Raw genomic sequence first — 27122 nt, 5'->3', positions numbered from 1 at the left:
AGGCGGAGCTTAAAGTGTTCAAGCATTTCGATTTGATATAAGAACAATTCCAACTGCGACTAACGTAATTTGAGTAGAAATAATAAAACTCTTTCAAAAGATTATTATAAAAAAATCTTGTCTGACGCCGTTTGGACAAATACATAGTAAATTCAATTTTTCCTGCACAAAGATAAGTCCAAAGCATGCAATAAGTTTTCGTTTCCTTGAATAACATATATGTAATTCGAGTGCTTTTTGCCTACAAAATGAACACACAGAGCGAAATGTATACATATTTTATACAATATTCAATATTATTTTTTATTTGTATTAATATTTTTATCATAATTATATTTTACAGTGCAGAAAAACTACACCAATATTATACATATGTAAATGTATATATATATGAATGTATACATACGTACATATATGCTGATGTTGTGGGTATAATCGTATACCTTACTCAATTGCCACTTGATTATATAGAATATTTTGTATATATTTTCAATTTTCTTTCATTGTGTGTGTGTGTCTGCTTTAATATTAGTTTATGCATTTAGTTTTTAATATTTTGTTTTAATTTTCATTTTTTTATTTTTGTTGTTATAGTTTAAACTCTGTTTGCTACGCTCTTAAATATACTAGGTACATTTAAATGTTAATTATGCTTGCTGTCATGGTATTTATGCTATTAATTTAAATTAGTGAATACCAATTTTCTTTTAATAAATAATATATTAATGTAAAGCATGTTGTTTTAATTGAGTTTTTTATTTGGTCTTGTCTTTGTGTATTACGCTTTATTTATTGTATACATTTTATTTTAATTTAATTAATTATTTTATATGTTTTTTATTATTGTAATTTCTTTATTTATAATTAATTATTTTATTAATATTATTTTGTTATAATAATTTTGATTTCATTCCTTCTTTTCTTTTGGTATATAAGTTTGCGTTTTATTTATAATTTTTAAAATTTATTTACATAAATTTTTATTTATTTCTTTTCAGTGTTTATTGTTAATGTTTTTTAATATTATTTTTAATATTTTTGTTGCTTTTTAATTTATGTGTACATATGTATTTCATTAATTATTCGAAAATTGCAGTTATTGAAAGCAACCAAATCTAATTTGGTAAATTAGTATTTTAGTGAAGTAACGAGTTATATACAATAACAACTGCGAACATTCAATTATAAATTTAAAAACAGATTTAAAGTTAAAATGTCTTTAGACCAACATAATTTGGATATAAGTAGCTAACTAACTAACCAATTGCGTTAAAATCTTTAAAGTAAAAGCTTGCTGAAGCTAAAACTTTACCAAAAATTCACTACGGATTAAGCCCGAACTGCTCCTTTACATGCTTTTCATATTCTTTTCTTTTATACATAATTATTATTGCAGTAGGTAAGCCCTTAACTTTAGGTCTTTGATCAAATGGTAATGAAATTTACACTACGGTTTGTAGCCGAGTGTCTCAGCAAGAATTATTTATCGTATTTGATCTAAATGAAATTTTAAAGTTGCTGTTGTTTGGAACAATGTATTGCTAGTTTTTGAGAAACAACAAATCCAACAAACATCAAGCGAAACACTAAAAGTGGAGTGGAATATTTGACTAACTAACGATGTGAGTGCTTACAAGTCGACAACGTGGGACATAACCTCTAAATCATTTTTACTTCCTTTATTGGATACGAAATCCGGATGTCTGTCCATTCCTCTGATGAGATATCTTAATGAAACTTGGAATACGTATTCCTTGACACCCTGAGGAGGTTGGTATTGAAAATGGGTGAAATCGGACCATTGCCACGCCCACAAAATTGCGAAAACCTATAAAGTGACATAACTAAGCAATCATTAAAGTTATGATAGTAGTATTTGGTACAGAGGATTGCATTAGGCAGGGGCAGATTTGGGTGTTTTTTTGAAGTGGGCGTGGTTACAAAGGTGGTGTGCACTAAAAGTACGAAAACTTACTAACGGAAAACGTCAGAAACTAACTAAACTTACTAACGGAAACACTAAATTTTACAGACGAAATGAGGGGAAGCTGCACTCAGCTTAAAAAATATGAAAACTGGGCGTGGCGTCGCCCACTTATGGGCCAAAAACCGTATCTCAGGAACTACTCGACCGATTTCAATGATGGTCTCAGAAGGGTAATTTTTCACCCAAAGATATTTCACAGATATTTCAATTTTTTTCAGAGAGGATATTTTTCTTTTAATAGTGTGTCTCTGTACTAAAAATTGTTTAAATCGGGTCATAACTTCCTCTAGCTCCCATATTCCTAATTATGGGTTTTAAGTTAATATGTGAAATATCAAAATACCAAATTAAGTGAGCGTAAATCTTGAATATAGTATACCTAGGTGGTGAAAATGAGTGAAATCGGTTCAGGAATTACCTCAGCCCACTATATACGATGATTTTATGCCGAATATATGCGTCATATTATGTGTTGTCTTAATAAAAATACCAACACTGAAATTTACAAAAAAAAAATCAGTTAGTCTAAGTAAATAATCGAAAAAGGAATGTGGGCGACCTATCACAATTCGATGTACACCGTGCAATAATTGTGTATGAAATTAAATGAAGCCTATTAAATTGCGAAATAAGTCGTTACATTTATTTCAAAGCTCCTGCCTACATTTTAAGCTATACAAATATTGAATGGGAGGAAACTAGCGTTTAATGAAGGAATCATAAGATATAGTGATAGTGATATTTTGCTTTACTTAATCTCCTGTTAGCTTAATACAATATGCATAAAATTGTTTTTTGACTTACATAATATTAAATTAAATGTTTGTATGTATGTATATGTCTACATATGTATATACAAATTTAAAAACTTACTGTTACAACAGCATAAGTATTGAAACTTAAATTACTATGTACTTATACACGTGTTTAAAATTATCCATTAATATAATGCTTCACGGTAGTTTCCTAATCCACATGCATATACATGCCTTAGAGTCAGCGCATAGCGTAAAACGAGAATAATATCTATTCACTCCACTAAATATAAGCAACATTTTACATAATAGTAAACTTAACTAGGCAATAGTAATTCACCAACTTGGCGAATCCCAAATGGAACCATAATATAACAATATTTTTGTTGGCATCTAGCCGCCAACACTTATCTACAGAAAAGCATAAATAGACTTTGTGCTTAATCATAAATATATGTATCTACTAAACTAATAGAGCATTTCTCTTGCTCTAAACAATTGAAATATGTTAGACATAAATGTAGTAGTTTATATCAAATGAAGTTGGTTACACTTCAACAACGCTAACACTCCCATTATTTGCTTCATCTCGACTTAATGCTGATATACATACATATACTAGTTGTAGATCTACTAAAGCTGCACCTAAGGTAATGATAGTTGACATTTAGCAAAGCATTTAGTGCCATACACATATATGTACAAGCACGTAACTCCATACATGCTACAACAACTCGCGGAAGAAATACGACAGTTGTTAGCCACGTCATCGTGAGCAATATGCTTCACAATTGATGCGGCTGCAGCTGGTGATGCCGATGGTCCAACGGTGTCTGCTGTTGCTGCGTGTGTTGTTGTCCGCCCATTATGTTGCTATTGCTGGAGGCGCCTTCAATGCCCGGCAAGGTTGCTGCTGTCGCTGCAGTAGTCATCTGTCCGGCTATGTCATCTTGGGCTGCGTTGTTTGCGCACTGCTAAAACCACGAGCGATTGATGTCATAAGGCTTGGGCATACCCAAAGAGGATGGTCGGTAGGCAGTTGGCGGCGGTGGCTGCCCATAACCGGCCGCACCCGCACCACGCCCTAATAGACCTTGATTGAACATGAGCAGGTCTTCGCGTCGCAAATATGACGAATATAACTGCGAATTGGGATCGGCCAGTTGTGAGGCGCCCGTATTGTGCATAAACGAGTAGGGTGTAGCACGCGGTGTGGTATGCGCTGTCAAAAACGGATATACGCTCGCTGCTGATGCGCCAGTATTGAGCGCTGACTGCGCTTTCTCCGCGGCACTAGCATCGCTGGCAGAATTACGATGTGCCGGCGCCGGCGCAGTTGGCATATAATAAGGATTTGAGGCATCTCGGAATTGATCTAGATAGCTGCTGGCTGCAGCTGCTGCCGCTTGATCGCCATATAAGCCTAGGGCGCCGGGAGTCGGACCGAAATTGAAAGCGCTGCCAGGCACCATGCCGGTAACTTCAGCTGCGGATGTCTTCAGCGAAATCGCCGTTGCAACATCAACGCCTCCTGCACCGGACACATTTGAAGCTCCTGATGCAGTTGCAGTGTTGTGTGCGGCCGCATTGCCAGCAGCTGCTGCCGCGGCTGCAACAGCCGCTGCGGAATTGGAGCCGCCGGTCGTCGCGAGTGGCGAGCTAACGCCACCTGTCTTTAGGCCAGCGTACAGTGGGAAGCCTTGCTGCAATACTTGCGCATGCGCTTGTAAATGTGCGGGCACACCGCTTGAACTTTGGTGGGCCGGCTGGGCTGAAGCTACTGAGGCGGCACTGGACAATTGCGACATGTGCGCCGTTGCGGTGTTGTATTGTGATGCATGCAAGTGATTTTGTGTCAACTGTTGCTGGTGCTGTTGTTGTTGTTGTTGCTGCTGCTGATGATGTTGCTGCTGTTGTTGTTGCAATTGCTGTTGCTGGCGTTGCTGCAGTTGTTGCTGCTGCTGTTGTTGTTGTTGTTGCAGTTTGGCAGCCGCGGTAGCTGCCGCTGCCGCCTCTGCGGCAATCGTTGATGCCTTCTTCTTGCGCCCACGCTTGGCGGGTGCCTGTACCACAGGCGGCACTGGCTTTGCAACCTCCGCGGCTGCAGTTACATTCTGCTGTTGCTGATTGGCAGAATTGTTACTGCAACTAGAATTTGTATTCGGTACACCGACACCGTAAGCATTGGATGCCGTTGCAGCAGCCGAAAGTTGCTGCGGATTGCCGTACATACCAGCGGCGCTCGCACTCATAGCCGCAATAGAGGCAGGGTTGGAGTACAATTGAGAGGTCGTTAGATTTTTCGCGCCTCCCGCTGCATTGTACATATGAGCCGCTGGCGGCATATTCTTATCGTAAAACCCGGCGCTGGCGGAAGACAAACCGAACAAACTCTCGGCCAAGGGATGCAACAACGAGGCAGCGGGATTGCTGTATGTCTGCGTTGGTGGTGGCGGCGGTGTCGGTTTATTATATGCCGAAAGATGATGTGCTAGATGGTGGCTAGACATATTCAGCATGTTGCTGGCGTCATGCGTTGTGCCGGAAACCGCTGCTGTAGCGGGGGATGCAGTCGTTTTTGCCGACAACTGCTGATGCTGCGATTGATTTTGTTGCTGTTGTTGTTGTTGTTGAGGTTGCGACGCTTGCGATTGCTGCGTTTGTGCTGCATAACTTTGATTTATTTGCTGCGAACGGCTCAACTGTTGTTGCTGTTGTTGTAAACTGCTTGCACCATAATTTAACGGTTTATTTAGCAAACTGGCTGTTATACTATCCATGGCTGACTTGGATAAATGTGGCGATTGTGTTTGCTGCTGCTGCTGCTGCGTATGTTGATTGTGTTGCAACTGCTGATGATGCTGGCTTTGCTGTTGTTGCTGACCATGTTGCAGCTGATTGTGTGATTGTTGTTGTTGCAATTGTTGGACCTGCTTTTGCTGTTGCAACTGCTGGTGGTGCTGTTGCTGGCTAGTAGCAGAATTCGATTGTTGTTGTTGGTGTGGTTGCTGTTGCTGATGATGTTGCGTTGGTTGTTGTTGCTGTTGCATTTGACAGCTATTATCCTTTGGATAGTCTTTGGGGAACCCCATCGATGCTGCACGGTTATACATTTCGAACGCTTTGTCCGGCGTAATGCTGCCCAAATGCTTGCCAAACGGCATGGCGCCCAGAAAGCTATCGAACATTTGCTGCTGCTTACTAATCAAGCCGGTATTATTTTCACACTTTTGCATTTTGTTCGCTGTGCTGCCAGTGCTCGTCCCACTATAGTCCATGCCCAGCATGTCCTCGGCGGTACGCTTAAGGGGGTTAGGATTAGCGTTCGCGACCGCCGTGGTTGCCGCTGCGCCTGAGACTTGAGACGCAGAAGTGGAGGACGAAGCCGTTGATATGGCGGTGATTGAGTTTTTATGGGCCTGCGCTTGCTGGTGCATGTGCTGCATGAAAGCGACCATATCGTTGGCGGAATTGTCACCGTAGCTGACAGCGGCGTTTTGCCTCTTTTCGGTTTCGGTTTTATCGCCAACAGGAATTTCTTTGCTGGTGGAAGCGGCAGCGGCGGCGGCAGCAGCTGCTGCTTTTGATTGGTATTGCGCGTAGGTAGGATATTGCGGCTTTTGTTGTTGTTGTTGTGTTTGTTGCTGATGTTGTAAGGTTTGCTGTTGCTGCTGTAAGGTTTGTGGTGGCTGTTGTTGCTGTTGTAGAGCTTGTGGTTGCTGTTGCAGGGTTTGTGGTTGCTGCTGTAGCTGTTGTAGGGCTTGTGATTGTTGCTGTTGCTGTTGTTGGGCTTGTGGTTGTTGCTGTTGCTGTTGTAGGGCTTGTGGTTGCTGCTGCTGCTGTTGTTGATTTTGCAATTGTTGTTGGACATTATGTTGTTTTTGCTGCTGTTGCTGATGTAGAAGCTGTTGCTGTTGATGTGGTTGTGGTTGTTGTTGCTGTTGCTGCATTTGATCCTGCAACTGTTGCACACCTGATATATTCCAATCTGTATGTTTTGCACCGTCTAAAATAGACGCTGCAGCAGAGCTTAGTGCGGAGCCGTAAAGAGCTCGCAAATTGTCCGTCTGCTGCTGTTGCCGCTGTTGTTGTTGCTGCTGCTGCTGCTGTATCATCGCCTGCGGCTGTGGCTGCGTTGGCACCATAGCCGATGCATTGTAGAGATTATGCGGCGTTGGTACATAGCTTGGTACCGCCACATTACCACTGGCAACATTTGAACCCACGTTGTTGGTGTTGCTATTACTATTGTTTGCAACATTCTGATCATACGTTGGATCCATTTGCGAAGTTATAGCTGCTGGCACCGACGTAGCCGTTGTAGTCCCTTTACTAACATCTGCATTTTGTGTTAATTGATTAAAGTTTGCGGCTTCTGGAGTCCTTACGGGTGCCTGATATGGCGAGGGACTCATACTGCTTTGACTGTAGGGTGAGAGCGCATTTGCATTTTGCTGCGTCTGTTGTTGTTGTTGCTGCTGCTGAGTTTGCGTAGGCTGCGTTTGTGGCTGTGGCACTTGCGACTGATACGGCGAATTCATTGGCTGTTGGTAAGGCGAATGCGGCTGATCGGCCGGTGAATGTGCTATTGGCGTAGGAGGTTGCGTAGCAGCGGACGAAGCAGGCGAATCTACGCTACCAGTCATGGGACTGTGCGGTTGCTGATGCAGAGGCGAGTGTACTGAGGTAGCGCCAACTGGTAAGGCTGGTGTTGCGTTGGAGGATGTGTGTGCCGGACTACTGTGCGTTGGTTGGTGGAAAGGTGAATTCTGTTGCTGATGATACGGTGAGTTCGGGTGGTGGTATGGTGATTGATGTGACTGCGTGGTATATGGTGAACTTTGCGGCTGCTGATATGGTGAATTTGGATTGGGCGTACTCGGGCTCATCGACGAGTTATAATCGGATTCTTGCGAACGAGGTTGCTTGTACTGATCGTATAGGTTCGGCAGTGGTGAGGTGGATGAGTAAACTGGTGTTTTGGAAGCTTCAGAACCAGAGGGATTATAGCTATTTGCGCCACCATACGGTGAAGTACCACTTAATTCCGGTGTTGAAACATTGGGCGATGAAGCCGATGAGTATATGTGTTGTGAGTATTGGGGATATGGCGAAGGCATTTCACGTGGACTACAACTCTTATCAGGACTGCTTTTAGTAGTTGTGTCTTGGTAAAAGCCGGCTTTAATGGCGCCGTTCAGCGGATAGGGGGAGGTAGGCTTGGTAATTTCGTCTGGCTTCGGTGAAACCATAATCGGTGATGCACCAATTGGTGAAGCTCCTATTGGCGAAGTATAATTTGCACCCGCATAGGAACCGAAACGTTCATCTATTGCTATACGCGGCGAGTCGGGGTCCTGACTGAACGAGGAACGTTCAGATATGGTGCTACCGGTGCTAGCTTTACGCTGTCTCGGTGCCGATGGTAATGAAAAGTCGACACCGCCGGTAATCGAAGCGGAAGTGGGTGATCTGCTGACAGCAGTAGCGCCATTCGAGGATATTGACGCTGACGCCGCGCCGTCATTTGACTTTGTCGAACTAGAACCCACACCGGCAATAGATGCAGGCTCATTGACGTCGGACTGTTGTTGTTGCTGTTTCTCCTCGTCTTCCGATTTCTTAGCTTTCTTTGGTACACCAAATGCCTTCAACCAAGCGCTTAAATTGGGCTTTTCCTTTGCGCCTGCAGCGTTGGCAGATTCCGCATTAGCAGCAGCTTTATTCTCCAACAATTTCTCGAAAGGTTTTGTGTAGTCATTGGCTGATGCTTCGACCGCCTTATTTTCCGACTCTATCTCTGGTACAGTTAAAGGTCCAGCAGCTGTTGCTGGCGCTTTTGGTGTGAAAGGTGAAATTATTTCAAGTGCTGTGGTAGTTTTGTTCGATTTCTCCTCAGCTTCCTTCTCAGTGCTATTCATTGATTTCGCTTCTGTTTTACTAGCCAGCTCATCGATGAAATTATGTGATTGGCCCAAAGCAAAATCATCGGTTTTTATAACCGTACCCAAGCTTAATTTGGGCGCATTGTCACCAGTATCTACGATCAGTGCATTTTTCACTTCTTTCGTTTTAGCTGCGACAGGACCCAAGGGGAAATGCTCATCAGGCTTATTCATATTTTGTAAAAGGTTTCCTTTAGCTTTACCCGGTTGTAAACGTTCGATTGTGCGAAGCAAATCTTTGCGCCGCGGATTGTTAGCCGCCTGCAGCTTCTCTTTCAGTGACTTTCGCTTGGCTTCCTTCGCCAATTGGTTTTTAATGTGCGGCGGTGGTGGTGGATTCAACAACAATTGGGTAGTGCTTGGCTCTTTGGGTTTCGGTGGCGCCAACGCAGTCAAAACTGGCGCAACTGTAGCGGGTGGAGGTGGTATCAACAAAGTAGGTTGATTAGCTGCAGATGCGGATGCAATTGATGATATCGATGGTGCTGTAACAACTGAGTTATTAGATGAAGCATTCGCTGATGTGCTCCCAACAGAGTTGACAGACGTCACCGAATGAGGTGGCGTGCCACAACTCGAGCTAACACTGCTGGCGGTGCCACCCACCGCGCTAACTGAGGTGCCACTAGTTATCAACTCTGAGATCACTTCTTTCTTAAGGCCACTGGCAACTACTGCATCACCATCGGCAACTAAATCCACAAGAACATCTGCCAATTTTGTAGGTACCAAATCGATTTTGGGTGGCGCGATCGGCACTGGACGCCGAAAGTCGGCTGGTTCTAATTTGGCGGGTATTGCTGCATCGAACTCATCTAGATTGTAGCGTGAAGGCGAGTTGCTTGCTGAACTAAACTCCGAAAAACGTGGCGTATGCTCCAGCCAACGATTAATGTCTTTAAGCGTCTGCTCAGTCTCTACGTCTAGTGCCTCGATGTTGGTCGAAGAAGTCTTATTAGAGACGGCGCTGCCTATTGGCTTATTGTTAACTTTCTTGTTGGCAGCAGCACTGGCAGCGGCCTTCTTTTGCAAAGCTTTTTTCGGCGGCACTGGCACTGCTGTTTTTTCAGTCGGCTTCTTTGGCAAATCTTCCTCCTGCACTACAGGTGTTGTTGGTTCCGGTTTAAGCTTCTCCTTTCGTTTAGCTGCCGGCTTTTCAGACGTTGGAACCGCTTTCTTCTCTATATTTTTGACACTCTTATTCGGCGAAACAGTATTACTTGTTACACTATCTTTGCATTCTTCGTCTGCAAACTCAGTTGGTGCCTTTAAAACTTTGGCAGATGTTTTCTCATCAGTTTTCGTAATTTTCTCTTCTTTTGGTGGCGTTTTTATTTCTTCAGTATCGGATACTTCTTTCACTTCTTTTGAGCTCGTGTTCTTTTTGACCTTTTTGTTGTTCTTACGAGACTTAATGTTTTCTCCATTGACCTTATCAATCGCCTTTTCAACCGCTTTGGTTGTGTCCTTCTTCTTGGCAGAACTTTCTTTCGCACGACCGCGGCCACTTTTTTGACTTTCTTCCACTGTGTTCAGTGCTGCGGTCTGTTGCAAATTATTCGCTCGACTACGTCGATACTTAATCAACTCATATTTATCCAAGAAAGGCAGCAGCATCTCTAGCTCGGCTTGTTTTGCTGCCTCTGCCGCCGCTGCAGCATCGAGTTCGGCATTCTTTTTACTAGCGATTGTTGTTGCAGCCTTACTTGGTGGCTCCTCTTTTTTCATATTACGCGTACTCTTCTTAGGTGCACGTTTTGTTTTGCGCTCTTCGCTGGAAGCACGCAACGGAGTTGAACTGCGGCTAGACAAAGACTTAAAATCATCTTCATCGTCGCTAACTGCTGTGTGATTTTGATTAGAATTTGTTGTTGCTGAGCTACCGGGTACCTTTTTAACTGTCGTCAGTAAATCGCATAGATCATCGTTAAGTGCACTTTTGGAATATTTCTTATGCAGATCCACCTTAAACGGTGACATACTGCGCGAACGCGAATCATCATCGTCATCGATCACCTCCTCCTCCAACTCAGAAGCTGAAGCGGCAAGCGCATCAATTGCTGGTGGTGGCATATCTTTATTTACATTCGTCTTTTTCTTTAGCAGCTTCTCTGTTTCGGTCTCACTCTCACAGTCACTATCGGCTTGCGCCGTTTTAGACTTTCCCTTCGACTTGCTACTCTTGCTTTTACCCTTTTGATGTTTGTTGGATGTATGCTGCTTCTGATTTGATTTATTTGGTGTCGATTTTTTCTTATGCCCAGCGCTGGTTCTCGATTTAGTATGCGATTTGCTTTCTTTGCTTGTCTTATTTTTGCCCTTTTTGGTAGCAGGGTATTCAAAACTCTCATCATCATCGTCGGCGTCATCTTCGGTCTCCGGCTCAGGTTCTATGTCGGATTCATCCTCCAGTTCCGGCTGCGGTTCTGGTTCTGGCTCTGGCTCTGGCTCCAACGCCGCATCCACCTCTTCATCCTCGGATAGAGCCGAATCTTCAGAGTTGTGATTTTTTGATTTACTGCCTTTTTTGCTTTGCTTCTTTGATTTGCCATTATCAGTTTTGCCTTTTGAAGACTTGCTTTTATTTTTCTTTCCCTTTTTCGATGATTCTTTCGTTTGTTTACTTTTATTCTTTTTTGTGCTTTGTTCGTGTTCCAAATCTTCATGCATATCTTCATCACCTTGATTTTCCTCCATTTCGTGGTCAACTTCATCGTCAGTGTCACGTTTTTCCGCCACTGCCACCTTGCTTTTCGATTTCTTTTTACGTCTTTTATCTTTTTCTTTGCGTTTTCTTTTCGTGCCACGTTGCTCTGCCCCGCCATCATTTGCATCATCAAATTCTTCGTCCGCACTATCAGCATATTTTTCCTTAATCCCTGGTATCAGCGACTCATGCGAATGTGCATGCGTATGCTTTTTGCTGCTCTTCTTTTTCTGTGCGGTCTTCTCCACCGCATTCTTCTCCGCATCCGTTGTTATACTTTGACTATCGCTACTTGCATCTTTCGAAGACTTCTTATTGAAGTATTTCTCACGGAAGACATTCATCTTGGAATCTGCTGCCGGATAACCCAAACTAGGATCGTCCTCCTCATCGTCTGATAAATTCTCAAAGTATTTCTTGGTGGCCTTGTCGAAGGCCTCTTGCAAGTTATTCACCATTTCAGTGTATTCTAGAAGTAAAATTTGGTAATTAAAGGTTGGTTTAGTGCACTTTGTATGCTCACCATTGTTGTGGCCATTGTAGAGGCGACAGTTGTTCACAATCAATTTGAAATCGTTGCGAAAGTCACTAAATTTATTGTATTTGCCACTGTCCAGTTTATCCTCCATCTTCAACAGATCCATTGGTCTGCACAAAAAATAAAAATTATTCATATTAGTTCATTTATATACAACAAAAGAGAGAGAGAGACGGGGGATATCTCGTTTTCGTTTTCAATACTTATCCCTCAAGTTTCTCAAGTGTGAAATTGTCCACTAAATATAAAGTAATAATTGAAGAATAATGAATGACATTTCGAAACTCACCTGCGTATGATGGAATAATATCGTGGCGCTATGTCCTCCTCAACAGGATCCATAAAGGGCCAGGCATCGCGGTGGTTCTTCACATAGACGAGCACTTTGTGCATACCGATTTGCAGTACTTCTTCCGTTTCGGTGAAACTGAGAAAATTCGTATTCGTGGAATTTTTGGAAGCATAATTAAAGGCGTTCAACGTTGTTGATGTCAATTGATTGGTGGCACAGGAATGCATAGGGAAATGGGAAGCGTGCGTTTGATGTGTATATTGATGGTGATAATGATGATGATTCGGAATGTGATGATTATGATTTGGGTGCGGATTGTGAGCATAATTGACAGATGAATTGGAGCAATTATTGGATTGGGAGGTTAAATAATTTTGATTAGTTGATTTGTGAGAACTTTGGTTTTGATTGTTAGCATGTTTCAAATAGCATTTAGACACTGCTGTCGCCGTTGAATTGGCGCCGGACGATGACGTTAACATAAATGTCTTTGCTGCTGTTGCTGTTGTTGTGACTGCGGCTGCTTCTGCACCATGCGACGCATTTCTAAACACAGTCGAGGCGGTATGATTTGAAGTGATTTTGCTACTTGAGGTTGTAGTGGTAGTGATGGTTGCTGAGGTTGTGTTTTTGGTGTTTGAGGTGGTTGTGGTGGTGCGATTTTTACTAAATACATTTCTACAATTTACATTTTTTTGTTTTGTTTACAAAACCATATATGATGTTTGTGGTGTTGGTTGTTTACATTTGCAGTTGCGATGATGATAATGATGAAATTGGAGAATAATTAAGATGGTAATACATAATTCATTATGAATTACATATATATATACATAAATTTGTATGTAAGTAATTAAGTACGGAGTTCCAATGCATGATTAATATATTCACAAATTATTTACAAATCAATGTGTTCGTATGTGTGTGTACAAGGATTATGTATGATGAATGATTGAATGTAGCACAAAATGAAAGAGAGTGGAGGCAAAAGAAAAAGGGAAATGAATTGTTAAATATTTACAATATTAACTAGTTTGGTTTCGGAAAGCAAAAAACAATTCGGTTTTTCAACAACTACGTGGAAATTACAAAGAGAAAACAAGAAGCATGCGCCAAAAGCACCAACGAATCAAGGATTAAAAGATTAAAAGACAAAATGTTTAACATACATACAAAGCAGATATTTACAGAAGCCAGCAGTTGAAAGTATAAATGAAAGGTCTGTAAAATATTTGTATTACAATTTAAATGGACACTACATAGTTCTATGTGTATAAACAAACATACATACATATGTACATACAAACGAGGATAATATCAACATACGTACGCACAATATGGAATTGTGCCAGCAACCAGTATCACCAATGTTTTTATCGAGAAATTGTCACTTCTAAATTTATGAGTTAAAAGCATGGGACAAACACATATGCGTGATTAAATATGGAATTATGCGCATTAAAGAGAGTATGCAAAATTAAATAATATAAACGTTTTCTTAATTTAAAAATATTATTTAAAATAACATTTAAACCAGAGCTCCATTTCGAATAATGATAATATATGCCTTGATATATATTCTGCATAATAACTTTAAATTGAGTAGCCAGAATAAATCGGAGTATAATTTTCCTAGTTGTTAGCCGAGGAGTTGTTGTTGTTCTTGTATCGGTTATCGATTCAGTTGGAAAGTGGTGTTAGATGAGTGGGGTTTAGGGGGCATGCAAAGAGGTGATTAGTGTCATGGTCCCCGCATGCATGCAGGACATATGTTGAGTATGTCAGGGTCTAGTCTGGATAAGTAGGAGTTTAACCTGCTACAGTATCGAGAACGAAGTTGCGCGAGGGTCACTCTAGTTTCGCGAGGCAACTCGAGCTCTGTGTCTGGGATGGGTGGTGTTTGATCTGCAAGTGCGCCATTCACGGGGGGTCGATGAAGGTGTTAATGGCTCCTCTGTGAATGGCGTTCAATGCTTGTTGTAGAGGTCTGTCGCATCCGACGTCCTGTGGTTATAGTCCTGTATGTCGTCGACGTATTTCCGGAGAGCGGTGTTCTGACAAGTCTGCAGCTTCCCTAGCTGCGTCCTCTTGCATCCAACAACGTTTCTTTGTCTTTACCTAATGTGCTTCCGGCTAACGACTTAAAAATTTTGTTGCGGCTCTGTACCTTGGTAACAATCGCGGTCGTTTGGGGAGTAAAAGAGTACAGGCTATGCAGTGTAACACCCAAAATTTTGGGGTTATTGACAGTCGGAATTTTGATGCCATTGACAGAAATGTTAAGGTCTAGTCTGTACTATTTCATCCAATTGGTGAATAGGGTCTCTGTGGATTTGGTAGGGGAGAGTGTTAGGCTCCTAGCAGTGAAGAAGCGAGAAAGGAGTAAGATCATATGTTGACACGAGCTTGTAAAAGTATTAACTGATCTCTGATATTTTTGTTTGCATATTTTTGTCATATTTGTCAAACCTTGGAGACATAATGCAGAACAGTTTAAGTAAATGGTTTGAGCTCTAATCAATGTTACTCTAAGTACATTTTAAGAACTTAAAAACGATTGCATACTCTCTAAAATCCAAACGCGCATAACTTTGCATATCAGTGTTTGTTGGAGACATGAATTCGCACAAAACAAGCAACAGCAAGAGAATGCATAAACAGTGTTTGTGTATTTTGTCACATACAACAAAACAAAATATTCAAATATTAGTGTAGACAAAATGAATGAGAAGCTTTTTAAAAACTATTACTCAGTACATTGGAGATACATACTCATCTGCGCTTTTATCCGAGTTCTGTGCAGATGACTTCGCACTGGCTGACGCTGTTGTTGTTACAGCCAACGCCGCCGCGGCTGCTGCCGCTGCCGCCACTTTCTTCTTATGTCCACCACCGCCGCTGTCATGACTCTTCTCAGCAGTCACACTGGCATCTGAGGATGCATTCGACCCCGATGTAGACCCACTGTGTCTATGATGCTTCTTGTGCCCCGCACTGTTCCCTGATCCCGCCACAGACTTCGTCTTACTTTCTGAGCGTTCCGTTGTAGCAATGGTTGTTGCGTCTTCACGTAAGGCAGGTGGTATGAATATGTTACCGGTCAACGATGAGAGTGAGTTGTTAGTTTGTCTGCCTGGCAATTTCATGTTGGTGGTTGGTGCCATATCATGTACAATACCTACGCCCGCTTCTTTTTTCACGATGGTAGTCGTAACGTGTTGCGTGCCAGTGCCTATGGCGCTTGTGGTGTCACCCAATGACTCGACGGCGCCCGTGGCGGGCAATTCATGTAAATCACCAGGCGTTGTGGCGTCACCTGTAAATTTCCGGCAAAAGTTCTCCTTATCCTCGGGACTTAGAGAAGGTGTGTGCGTAAGCACGTGATTGCTGGTGTGCTGGCCGTTACTGTGACTTTGCGTTTGCGACCGAGTTTTCTGGTTTTTGCTATTTTGACTGCTGCGTGTTTTGGGTGATTTGTTGTTGCTATTGCTGCTTTGAGTATTCGTATTGCTATTGCTGCTGCTGTTGCTACTACTGCTAGCGACTTCTTTTTTGTCTTTTGTTATTGCACCCGCCTGCTCAGTATTAGAAGCGTCAATTTTGTTACTACAGTTGCCGCTGGCACTGATGACATGCTTGTGACGACGACGGTGCTCGCGAGATTTTTTCTTTTGTTTCTTTTGCGACTTCTTCTTCTTGTGGTGCGACTTTTTCACCTTCACAGGAAGTGGCTGTGCCTGAGAAGTGACTTGCGTGTCTTTTAACGGTCTCTGCACCGTTAGTTGCAACTGATCACAGCGCGCAGGAAAGTAATTCACAGTTTCTGCTTTCTGCAGTGCAGACGCAGATCCGTTGTTGTATGCTGTTGCAATATAAGGATTTACAGCATATTCTCTTTCATCGGCCGACACGTCTTGTGGCTCAACTTTGATACTTTGTAAAAGCAATTGTTGGTTTGGTAAACAGTGATCTTGCGTAAGCGAGTAATCTGTTGGAACTGAATTAGTTGTGCTTACGACAGCGACTGTTGCACAATCAACAGGTGTGTTATGTTTGGTCTCAACCTGCTGCGCACTATAGCAATCCTCCGTTTGGCGTGCTTTTCCGTTTTCGTGCTCGTTCTCGTTATTGTTGTCGACTTCCTCTTCTTCACCCTCCGGTGTTAGACAAAATGTCTCACGATGACAGAGAAACTCGCTGGAGTTTGTGGTGGCTGTGCGGCGTAAGGAGCTGGCGTAGGTGGAGATGCCACTTGCAGTCGATGTGGATTGGGAGCTGAAAGGAAAAACATTTTTTTAATTAATATGCCTTAGAATAACTTTATTTATTTATTTATTAACTGACATGATGTATATGACAGCGATAACATTAAGTGATTTTAATCAATATGTTGTGTAAGAGTTATGTATGGATTTGCATGTGTTGCAAAAGACCAAAAGAGCGCTAACAATAACAGAAAGACTCAATAAAAATAATAGTTTAAGATATTTTTTCGAATATTATACATGGAAAATGTATATTTACCAATTAAGAAAAAAGTTCCCTCAAACTATCAATTTGGGTATCGTTAAAAACTATGTTGGCAAAAGTGATTGCTATAGCTATACCGATTTTTTCATACGGTACAATACAGATTTTCCAATAAGTCTAAGCATATCAACTGGGCTGGTCTTTTTCGAAATTTTGTGATATCTCTGATATATCGATTTTTTTTCGAAAACGAAGCAAAAATTCGTCCATCTAAATATTACTTTAATATTTAATATTCTAAACACGATTACTGAAATTTAATCCCGAGTGATACAAAATGCTTCGTCTTTCGAACTTCACGATGTTTGTGTGTGAAAATGGGTGTAATGGGAAGTCGTCGGTCTTAATGTGTACAAATAAAGCTCGCAACATAAATCGAGATGAAGCTTATGTCTAAATAAATAACTTAATTCAATTTAAAAGTAACACATGAGTAAATAATTATTAAAAATGTAATTAAATGCTAGAAATTTAAGAGAAAAAAGCATGCTTACATAGTTTTTGTAAAATCTTTTATTAAATTTGTATAATTTTCTTTCGATATTTAGTTGAATAACGAAATCAAACGTAAATTCAGTCCAATTTGGTGTGATTACCACAATAACCGAAATAAATGCAAATTAATGGCGCTCGAAGTCGTTACATTGTACATGTTCCGCTGCCGCAAACTGTTGTTATTATTATCATTTTTGCCATTGACGCTTCGTAACAAGTTGTTTTTCACCAAGTTATTTAATGATTTATGTTGATTTTTTTTTAGTTTTTCAATATTATCACCATTTCCTTTCTCATAATTTCACGGTACACCCTTTGCCGTCGTTAAACCCTTTCGCTTTCGTATAGCAAGAAATAATTTTGGACATGCAAATTTCCCAATAGAAGCGTTCAATTACTGTTGTGCTTACGTAGCAATGTTTGTGAATGAGCGGTCAGTAGGATTTAGTTGTCTTATGAATTGTCAATTTATGATAAACAATCAATTAGGTGACAACAATCCCTACAATTAATTAATGTTTCTGCACATATATTTTGTTATGAAAATTCAAATGAAATCAGAATTAAATCACAGCGAAGGAAAGAACAAATTTCAAGCGCATAAAATAATGAGCATACATAAAAGTAAGCAAAACATTTGTGTTCAATGCAATAAATATTAGTTTGGATATTTTTGTTTCGCATGTAATTGACGGTATGTAGATGTTATGTTGTCAGTTTAACATTATTGGACAAATGGACAAGTGAAAGCAACAATAGGTATGAAATACATGTAAATGTACATGTGCGTGTGTGTGTTTATATGCCTCCACGAATGTCAGTTTATTTCGCATGCGTGTGTTTTGTGTGATTATTTCTACGTTTCGTTTTCTTCTGTTTTTCTTTTCGTTTGTTTGTTCTTTTGCTGTCTGAGTTCGGTGTTTTTTTCTTTTTTGTTTAATGGATAATGAGTAATTGATATGCGTTCGCATTCATTTTCATTTGATTACAGTTCTCTAAGTGTTATGGTGTTTTTGGATTTTTTTTTGTATTTTGAAGGTTTGTTGTCGTTTTTTGACTTTTGTTCTTTCTTTCAATTTTGGCTGTCCCTAGTGGTAGTAGTAGAAGTACGAGTAGTAGTGGCAAGTTCTCTCGCTAACCGTCTTCTTGCTCGGCTCTGTACTGACGACAACTGCTGATGTTTCAGATTCGTTGGCGGCTCAAATTGATAGCGTTGACGTTCTCTCAATAATCGTTCCTGCTCTTGGCGCGCTTTTAACTCGACGATATTACGTATGCGTGTCGAATTGCGTACTTGAAGTAGTCTGTGAATGGAAGAAATGGAAAAAGACGTTGAAACAATTTGCATACGCTTATATATCCATATATTAAAATTATTTTTTAGCTACCGAGTTCTTGTTCTTCGTATATATATTGAAACTGAGCACAAACTAAATATTTACAACGATATAAATTTTAATGTATGTATATTTAATGTATATGTAGCGCCAGATGTTTAGATTTACTATTTTTCACGAATTTTAATGTTAACCAAAATAAACATAATGAAAACAAATATTTTTGTGGTATTCACCTCATTCTAATGTGAATCAAGTGAGAAATATTTTACTAAATATTGGAAACACAGCTGTGTTTTTGGACAGCTGTAGTTATCTGTAATACCTTAGGTATACATATTTAGATTAATTTCAATATTCTCGTAGATATCCTTTGATTAATCATACATAAATTTATCTTCAACGCTTAAGTACACATATTTAGATTGATTTTAATATTCTGGTAGATACCCCATTGATTAAACATGCAAAGGTATATAAACATTTCCCTTCAAATCACTGAAATCGTTTACTTACTTTCTGCGTCTCAATCGCTCTCGTTCGCGGAAAAGCTGTGGTAATTTTGGCAGAAAATTCTCATCCAATATCTGATACAATTCACGTTCTTTGGCATTTGTTGAAGATTTAAATTTGCTGGCTAAATTTTGCCAATCCTCTTCGGTAAAGCAAATCACTTGCCAAACAGCACATTTAACATTTTCGCCTCCCTTGCCATTCACTGTCGTTGTCGTTGATTTACTACCACCAATACCACTATAACTATTCACCGACGATGCTGGTTTGTCCTCGCGATATAATCGCGTGCCATAGAAATACCAATAGCCGGAATTTTTCGAATCGTAGCCGAGCGGCTCGACACGCAAGCTATCCGCTTCTAAATTACTTAGTATTACTTGTACGTCGCAAGAGTCGAGACGAAAGTGGCATAAAACTTGAAGTATTTGCAAACGCTTGCGCACCGGCAGTGACTGAAAGTCAATGTCCGTATCAAAGTGGTTTTCGGTATTGTGTATGCGACACTGTTGGCGTAGGAAACGCCTCAAGAACATCTGATAATTGCTATGCGTTATTTCTTTTGCTACCGATTTGAGCGCATCGCATCCCTTTAATAAACGTACAATTAACTCGGGAACAAGCGCAATTTGATCTTCATCAGTACCATCCGACAAAAGCGCCGACTCAAGATCCTGTAAAACCATGTAAATTTGTACGAAAAAATTATGCCAAACATAGAATGCAACATACCTCGATATCGATGTCGGGCAGGTCAAAAGCGGAACTAAACAATGAACAGAAATGAGATATGCACGGTATCTCCCACCATGATTGAATATCTGTAAGGCATAAAAGTCAATTATAGCGATTTGAAATTTGTGTATAAGTAAAAGCATACACTCACCCAATAGCCCGATAAAAGTAGAAACCATTTATATGTACTTTCACGCTTTTTTAAATAATTAAATAGCTATTTTAACAATTCCTTGAGTTTTGTTCCGTTGCTAAAATTTTCTTGTTTGTTTTTATGTTAAGCTGTTGTTACAATTATTGCTTCGGTTACTTAAATATTAGCTGCTTTCGTATAATAACATCCTTATGTGAGTAAGATCAAGGCATTTTGTTGGGTCATTAGAAAACCACTTTTCGAAAACAAACTAGGTATGTATGGTATGTATGTACATGTAACACCTGCAAGGAGAATTATGTCACTTGCTAATTTTTTAGTTTTCATATCCACACAATTTTTAATAACAAAAAAAAGTTTCAAAGTGTGCATGCAATAACTCGAAATAATTATGTTTGGTGAAACATACGAGTAACTCTTAAAATAAATTTCCATAAAAAGTCGACATTAACTTCTGCAATCTCAGTTTAAGAGAATTTTTTAAGGAAACCAAATTAAATATTACATTAGAATAAAATAAATTAAATATAATTATTTATGAAATATTTTGACAATTTATTAAGTGTTCAGATTCAGATTTAATTAAAATGTGTCAACTTTGAATACAAGGTTAAGCACCACAAATTACAACCAAAGTCACATACATACATACATTCATTTATGTATGTTCATTTGGCAGCTAAGTGTGTGAAGGAATAAAAAAGAAATTAGCATCGAATTACCGGTAACCCAGGTAGTTGAATAGAAGTATGAAAGAGTAAGTATTAACATGCATGTTTATCATATACATACACATATAGGCATAATAAGTGAGAATAAATAAAAGTTTAGCAAAACAAAAATATAACAATTTATTTCGATTTCATTGCTCAACTGAAGCAAAACACTAAAATAGCAGACAAATTTCGCTTATGATAAAACAGATTACACATTCTTAGCACTTTTTATTCAAACACAATAACAATAGAACGAAAATAACAGAAACAGAGGAAGAAAACACATGTGCTCACAATTAACACTAGTGTGGCTTTCGTTTGAATAATTTCCAAAGAAAGTTGGGTAAAGTCAAGTACCCTTTAATGACAATGGCAAAAGTTGCAACAAATTTCATACAAACAGCTTTTTTAGTGTCACTAATTAATTTTAATGCTCTACTCTACGCGTTGCTGAAACGAATTGCGCTGACGGAATTTGGTTGCATCCTTTCCTTAACCAACCGTGTAATATTTTCCAATTGCTATTTCAAGTTATTCAAACATCTCAACAACGTTAGATACGTACATACATGTTATGAATATATGCATATGTAAAAAGTTTGACGCGCACATTGAACTAAAAGTCAAGTACCTTAATAAACCACCCACCCGAAATTCACTGCACACGCTGCGCCAAAATAAAGCAATCGGAAATCAAAACAAAATACGATTAGAAGGAACAGACATTCTACTTTCTTCGACGCCGACGTCAACACACTTTACATTATTGTAGTCGACGACGCCGTTGTCAGTGCTGCTTACAATGCCGTAGTGACTTCCGATGTGTTGGATTGTTTTGATTTTGAAAATGCGGACACAATACCGCCAATAGAATCAGGTAATTATATTGTGCTTGCTGAAGTCAAAATGAGTACGTTGGAGCCGCTACATCAACGACAACATCAGCTGCACTATTCATCACCAAGATTTTTTACAAACAAAAAAGAATTCAGCAAACAGAGCGACAAAGCGCTATCTCGCAAAGCTTTATCAACATACGTGCGAAGGAAATGACTGATGTCACCTGCGCAATCATATGTATGCTTTTCCGTTTCCTTTATGTCAGTGCGATTACTGTCAAAACGTTTGTGCAGTCGAAAAAGGTATAAGTGAATTTTTACTTAAGCACACACTTACTTTACTGATTCCCGCAATACAAGTTAAAAACTATGAATTTCCAATATAAATATAATAAAAGAAGTGTGTAATACCACACAGAAAGAATATATGCAATGGTTTTAAGCGCGTGTCTATTGGGATTTGTTAAACGCGCGCAATCAGAATTTATTTACTCAAGGCACGCATATCTGAATGAATGTAGAAATATATGTATATTCACGTATGTGGTTACAGTATATGTATTAGCGGAGCAAAGCCGAATAATAGAACTGGCGCACGAAGGGAGCCATTGGGAGCACTGTAGTGCGCAAATTGAGCATTTTCATGAATACGCGTATAAACCAACAACTGCACTACAATAAATACACACCTCCCGCCCATTTATGAAATACATACTTCAGTTTTCTGGCTGTTTTGACACTTCTCTTCCTTTCATGTACAATTTAACTTCATGCAATGAACTTAAAAACTTCTCTTATTCGTTAAAAAGCTTTAAAATAAAAGTTAAAACATAAATATTGCATATTTTTTGCCTACCTCCTCCGCCGACACTTTGTGCAAACAGTTGTTGCACTACCGCGATTTTAATTTTTATTTATGATCTACTTTTTTTTAAACGTAATTTCTAAAAAATATACATTTATTACTTTTTACTTCACTTTAATTAGTTTTCGGCCTCTACATTTTATAACACTGTTTCTTTATATATCTTCTTGGTCAATAAATCATGTAGAAAGATTGTGAAAATTTTTTAGTTCCATCTTTACATTGGTTCGTATGTTTGTGTACGTGTTCATTTGTGTATGTGTGCTTGCGTGCGTTGAGCTCTTTCGTTTCCGATTCTAATTTTTAGCTATTATATTAAATTTTTAACTTTTCACTTTATATTTTAAATTCAATATAAGAGGTATTTAATGATATTCCACCATTAACATGATTTTAAGGCCTTTGCTTATTTTATCTTCACTTGATACCTCTTTTCAATTTTCACTTCACAAATTTTTCACATTACACATACACACGGCAAAACACTTTTCTAATTTTATTCACTTTTACCACAAAAGAGCACTACCGAATACGTTCAACGCACGAAATAAACTGAACAATTTTTATTCTACTGTGCCTTACCACAAGGCAATCAAACGAACAAGGATGGCCATAGCAAAAGTATCTACTTCTACTTCGGTCGCACACCTTAGAACGAAATGTCGCTATACAACATTGTCGTGCTAACAGTACTTGTAAAAGGAAGATAACAATAGTTCGTGATGTTGAGTCGATTCGGTGTTAACATAATGGTGTTAAAATATTTGGACAAACAGACAAAATATTTTAAATTTAATAAATGTTATGAAAAATTGTAAACAAGAAGAATTAAATTAAACATAGTTTTTGGTAGAAATAATAATAAGTAATATGAATTTCAACTTATTCAATTATGGGACATCTAGGACATTTAATCCACTTCTGGTTCCTATAAATAGAGCTAAAGATTTCTTATAAAATAATTACTATTTAATTAATATCCTCTAAATAACAAATATAGAGTATTAAAATATATTTTCAAAAAGCTAATGTATTAAATTTTTGAATCATTAAGAATTTTGCGTAAATAATTAATAAAAATATTAATTATTATTATTATGTCTTAAAAACTATTCGATTCATATAAAGTACTATAACTTAATATATTTTAGAAATACGAAGTTATAGATCGCTGACTTTGAGTAGATAATGTTAAATCATATAACCGTAGAGTTACAAAAAAAAGAGTAAAAAAAGAATAAAACTAATTCAAACAAACACTAAAAAATGTTATAAAAGATCCATTACAAAACCGTTTACTGGCAAAGTTAATAAAGAAATTTTTAAGTTTCTTTTTCTTTTCAAAGTTTCTTGAGAAGCCATAACAATATTTTATTATTTTATATTTTATATTTCATAATAGTTTTACATCTCGGTTTTTACTATGATGTTATCAATATTGTTATGTTCCAATATTCATGTTTTATTCCTCAATAGGAAAAAGTTTATCGGAGTCAATTTAAATTTAAGAAGTTATAATAAGAAATTTACCAAACATTGGCTCAGTTGAAACCAGTTAGAACTAGTCATGACATAATAATTAGTTGGTCGAACTATTCTCTCTGACGAAGTACATCTGAAATTTGAACAAAATAAATTTCGTGGCAGACATTTAATTATTTCATTTTCTGGTACAATGTGTGACTTAAAGTTTAAACAATGTCTGCATTACTTCCTTTTGTCTGTTAAAAATTACGCCATACTACTCAGCCCCTGCTATTTGTATCTGGCGGAAGAATTGTCAATTTAATTACCCATGTTTGAGAACGCATTAAGGGAATTGACAGCATTGACAGCTGTTTCCGTTGCCAGTTCGTTCCCAAAACAATGCGAATGTCAAGCACAAAACGAAGCAAGCGAATAACAATCGGTTTTCGGAAAATTTTCTGCTGCCATCGGCGACGTTGGGCGATGACCAATGTTTCCCTTCTGTGTTTGGGTGTTTCAATTCATTCGCAACTGTCGCGGTGTACGGACGTGAAATACGGACACGGACACGGAAACGGATACGCGGACCAATACATACAGAATACATAATTTTTTTCTTTCTTCCAAAAGAAAGAAAATACTTTAGAAACAACTTTCTTTCGGGACGGACGAAACGGCAAATCGCAAACAGATTTCAATTAGAAAAACCACAAGGTTTTTCATAAAAGAAAAGTGAATTTATATTTTGCATTCGTGTGTGAGCAGTGTGTGGTAATTCAGTGAAAAGTAGACTTTGCAAAGTGCGGAATAGGAGTGAAAAAAGCTAGAAGTAGCTGCAGTGGTAGAAGTTGCAAAAAGAAGAAGCAAAAAATCGAATTGTGGCGAAACGAAACGAGTGTAGTGTTAAGAAGGCAGAAAAAACATATGTAAAGGTTTAAATGCAAACCAGTTTATGAAAACGGACTGATTTTCTAGCCAAACTCAAGCAAACAATTTAGTAAAAACAATAACAAACAATCCAACCAACCGGCCGACCAACTCCACTTGATGCGACACCACCAACATTCAATTCAAATGGTAAATGAAAGTGCAATTCTTGTGAAGTGAAATTCGAATACTAAAAAGGAAAATTTAAATACAAAACAGAAAAAATATATAATTAGCATTTTATAGGTGTTATGTTCATTTCCAATTAGAATTGGATGCGTACATATGTACGTATGTATCTATGTAAGGTATTACACATTAGTTGGAGTTTGCAGCTCAAAAATATATGAATTACATAAACACAAATTTTGAGAAATGTCTATAAACATATGCGCGTGCATATATCTATATACTATACATATTGCAAGAATGAATTTATATTACCTTGGACAAATAAGAATATACATAAATGTTTTCACATTTTTGATTGCAACAGAAAGCTTTTAAGTATACATAAATTTAATAAAAAGGAAAGTATGTAAGTACGTAATGGATAATTGTGTAGAACCTGTCCGAACAGGGCAGAAGTATTAATGGGAAGCGAAGAGTTTTTGTGACTGTGTTCTTGTTGTGGTTTACTCTAGCGAAGAATGCATATATGTATGTACAATATCTACATAAACGAATTGGTATAAGAGATGCGCAATTTTTCTCATAAACAAGTTGTGTGTATATAGTAAAACGGAAAAGGGTGCAAGGGAGTTGTTAAGTTAGCGAAGCAGGTACTACCGTAAGCATATTCAGATTTACGGTAGAAGTAATGGCAGTGTTAACCACAGAATTGAAAGTGGATATGTTTGAGGCAAACAAACTAAAGTTTGACATCAGCGTTTTATGCTCAAGGACAGTCAACACTTATATTGCGACACATTTCTAAAGTGCAAAAAAATATACATATATGAAAGCGGAAGAAATATGTTCAGTGCAGGTGGTTTTGACAGCTTTTTATTTGCAAAATATACATGTAACTGAGGAGCGGCTGACGCAATCACAACAGCTCCAGTTGGGACGTGTGCAACAGTCGTGATTTTGTTGTACAAACAAGGATTACAACACATTATTGTGGGCACGATTTCTCTCTACTAGACACCCACTTTTATAGATTATGTGATTCGATACGACAATTACATAATTTGACTTTTTATGGAATGAATTAGTATACAATTGTTAAGTTTTAGAATGCATGTACCTGACATTTTCTATATTTGAAGCTTGAAACTACACATGAATATTATAAATTGTAGTCAGAGGAGGTGCTAGATAGTAAATATGTTTATTTATATAAAATTATGAAATAAACTTCAAAAATTAGTTTCCTAAAAACCAATTTAAATAATATTGCGATTTTTTAACTTGTCAAATGCTGAGAAATGCTTATTTTAAAATAACGCTTAGATATTTTCCTCTATCAGTTGCTTTCGTTTGCCTTTTTGTCATTGTTAGAGATATCTGTTTAGCCATTTGCGAATAAGTTGGCCTCTTACCGCTTATGAATATTAATGTTTTATGTTGAACCCCAAAACACAACATGACCTTTTAATAATGAACTTAACTTGAACTTAAATTTAAAATGCAGGACTTTATAACTTCTGTTAGAAAGTTGCTTTCCTAGAAAGTAAACAAGTGAATAAATATAAATGTATATGTATGTCCCAATAAAGTTAAAATAAAGTCATCAAATAATCAAGAAAAATTAAAAAGAGAAAAATTAAAACGGAATAGTTCGTAAATATTAAATAATTTTACAAGCATTTAAAAGCCATATATTTTTTATGAAAATTCCAACTTCAACATTCTTATTTTGGATTACTCAGCGAAAGCCGCACTGATTTATCGCTAAAGCAAGATTTATTTATGTGTGGTATGCATACCAACAAAAAATATTGCGGAGTGCAATTGCTGATAATACGGTTAACAAAATGGCCTTTGCCTTCACTTTTATGAAACTAGGATTTTTAGACATAGATACATAAATACATGAAATGACAAAGATCAAATAAAGTATTATGATAAGAAGACCCTTGTATATTGATTTCCTGAATATCGAGTCCAGGTAGTTTACGTTGCTTCCAACATATCTCGTTTTCATGTACATATTTACAAGAAAGCAGTAAAAATATTTTTCTGAGTTAATTCACTGTAATTATTATTTTTTTATATATATTCCTTTAAGGATAATTCTGATATGAAAATGGTTTTTGGGCATGTAGTCTACATCATCTCTACATCTATCTAAATTAGTCTAAGGAGCTATTTTATT

At 38.2% G+C, this 27122-nt stretch overlaps 2 protein-coding genes across 9 annotated transcripts in view; one reads left to right on the top strand and one right to left on the bottom strand.

Moving 5' to 3' along the window:
• Positions 1 to 279: 279 nt before the first annotated feature.
• Positions 280 to 22952, bottom strand: LOC105214930 (protein split ends). Of its 6 annotated transcripts, XM_054229437.1 has the most exons (10): positions 22837 to 22952; positions 22400 to 22715; positions 19986 to 20272; positions 19832 to 19920; positions 19103 to 19773; positions 18389 to 18553; positions 14997 to 16499; positions 12222 to 12902; positions 11918 to 12042; positions 280 to 11863 (listed from the first exon to the last, which is right to left on the bottom strand). In XM_054229437.1, exons 3-10 carry the CDS (start codon positions 20011 to 20013, stop codon positions 3717 to 3719), a joined length of 11409 nt encoding a protein of 3802 aa, XP_054085412.1. In that variant the 5' UTR covers positions 20014 to 20272; positions 22400 to 22715; positions 22837 to 22952; the 3' UTR covers positions 280 to 3716. The 6 variants fall into 6 exon arrangements, with proteins under 6 accessions (XP_054085412.1, XP_054085410.1, XP_054085415.1 ...); XM_054229435.1 differs by having other exon boundaries at positions 22400 to 22945; XM_054229440.1 differs by having other exon boundaries at positions 12222 to 12359; positions 22400 to 22945.
• Positions 20607 to 27122, top strand: part of LOC105214863 (uncharacterized) — a 75819-nt gene continuing 69303 nt past the window's right edge. For 2 of the 3 annotated variants that reach the window (XM_054229441.1, XM_011188532.3), the window contains exon 1: positions 24314 to 24952. The gene's annotated coding sequence lies outside the window, so the exon portion shown is untranslated. Of the gene's footprint in view, positions 20746 to 24313; positions 24953 to 27122 lie in introns of those variants that run through there. The other variant, XM_029042051.2, reaches the window with a different exon arrangement.

This window comes from Zeugodacus cucurbitae, chromosome 4 (genome assembly GCF_028554725.1).
Source record: "Zeugodacus cucurbitae isolate PBARC_wt_2022May chromosome 4, idZeuCucr1.2, whole genome shotgun sequence".
NCBI classification, from domain to species: Eukaryota; Metazoa; Arthropoda; class Insecta; order Diptera; family Tephritidae; genus Zeugodacus; species Zeugodacus cucurbitae.
The sequence above is the reverse complement of the archived record's forward strand: the minus strand, read 5'-3'. Positions and strand labels throughout refer to the sequence as shown.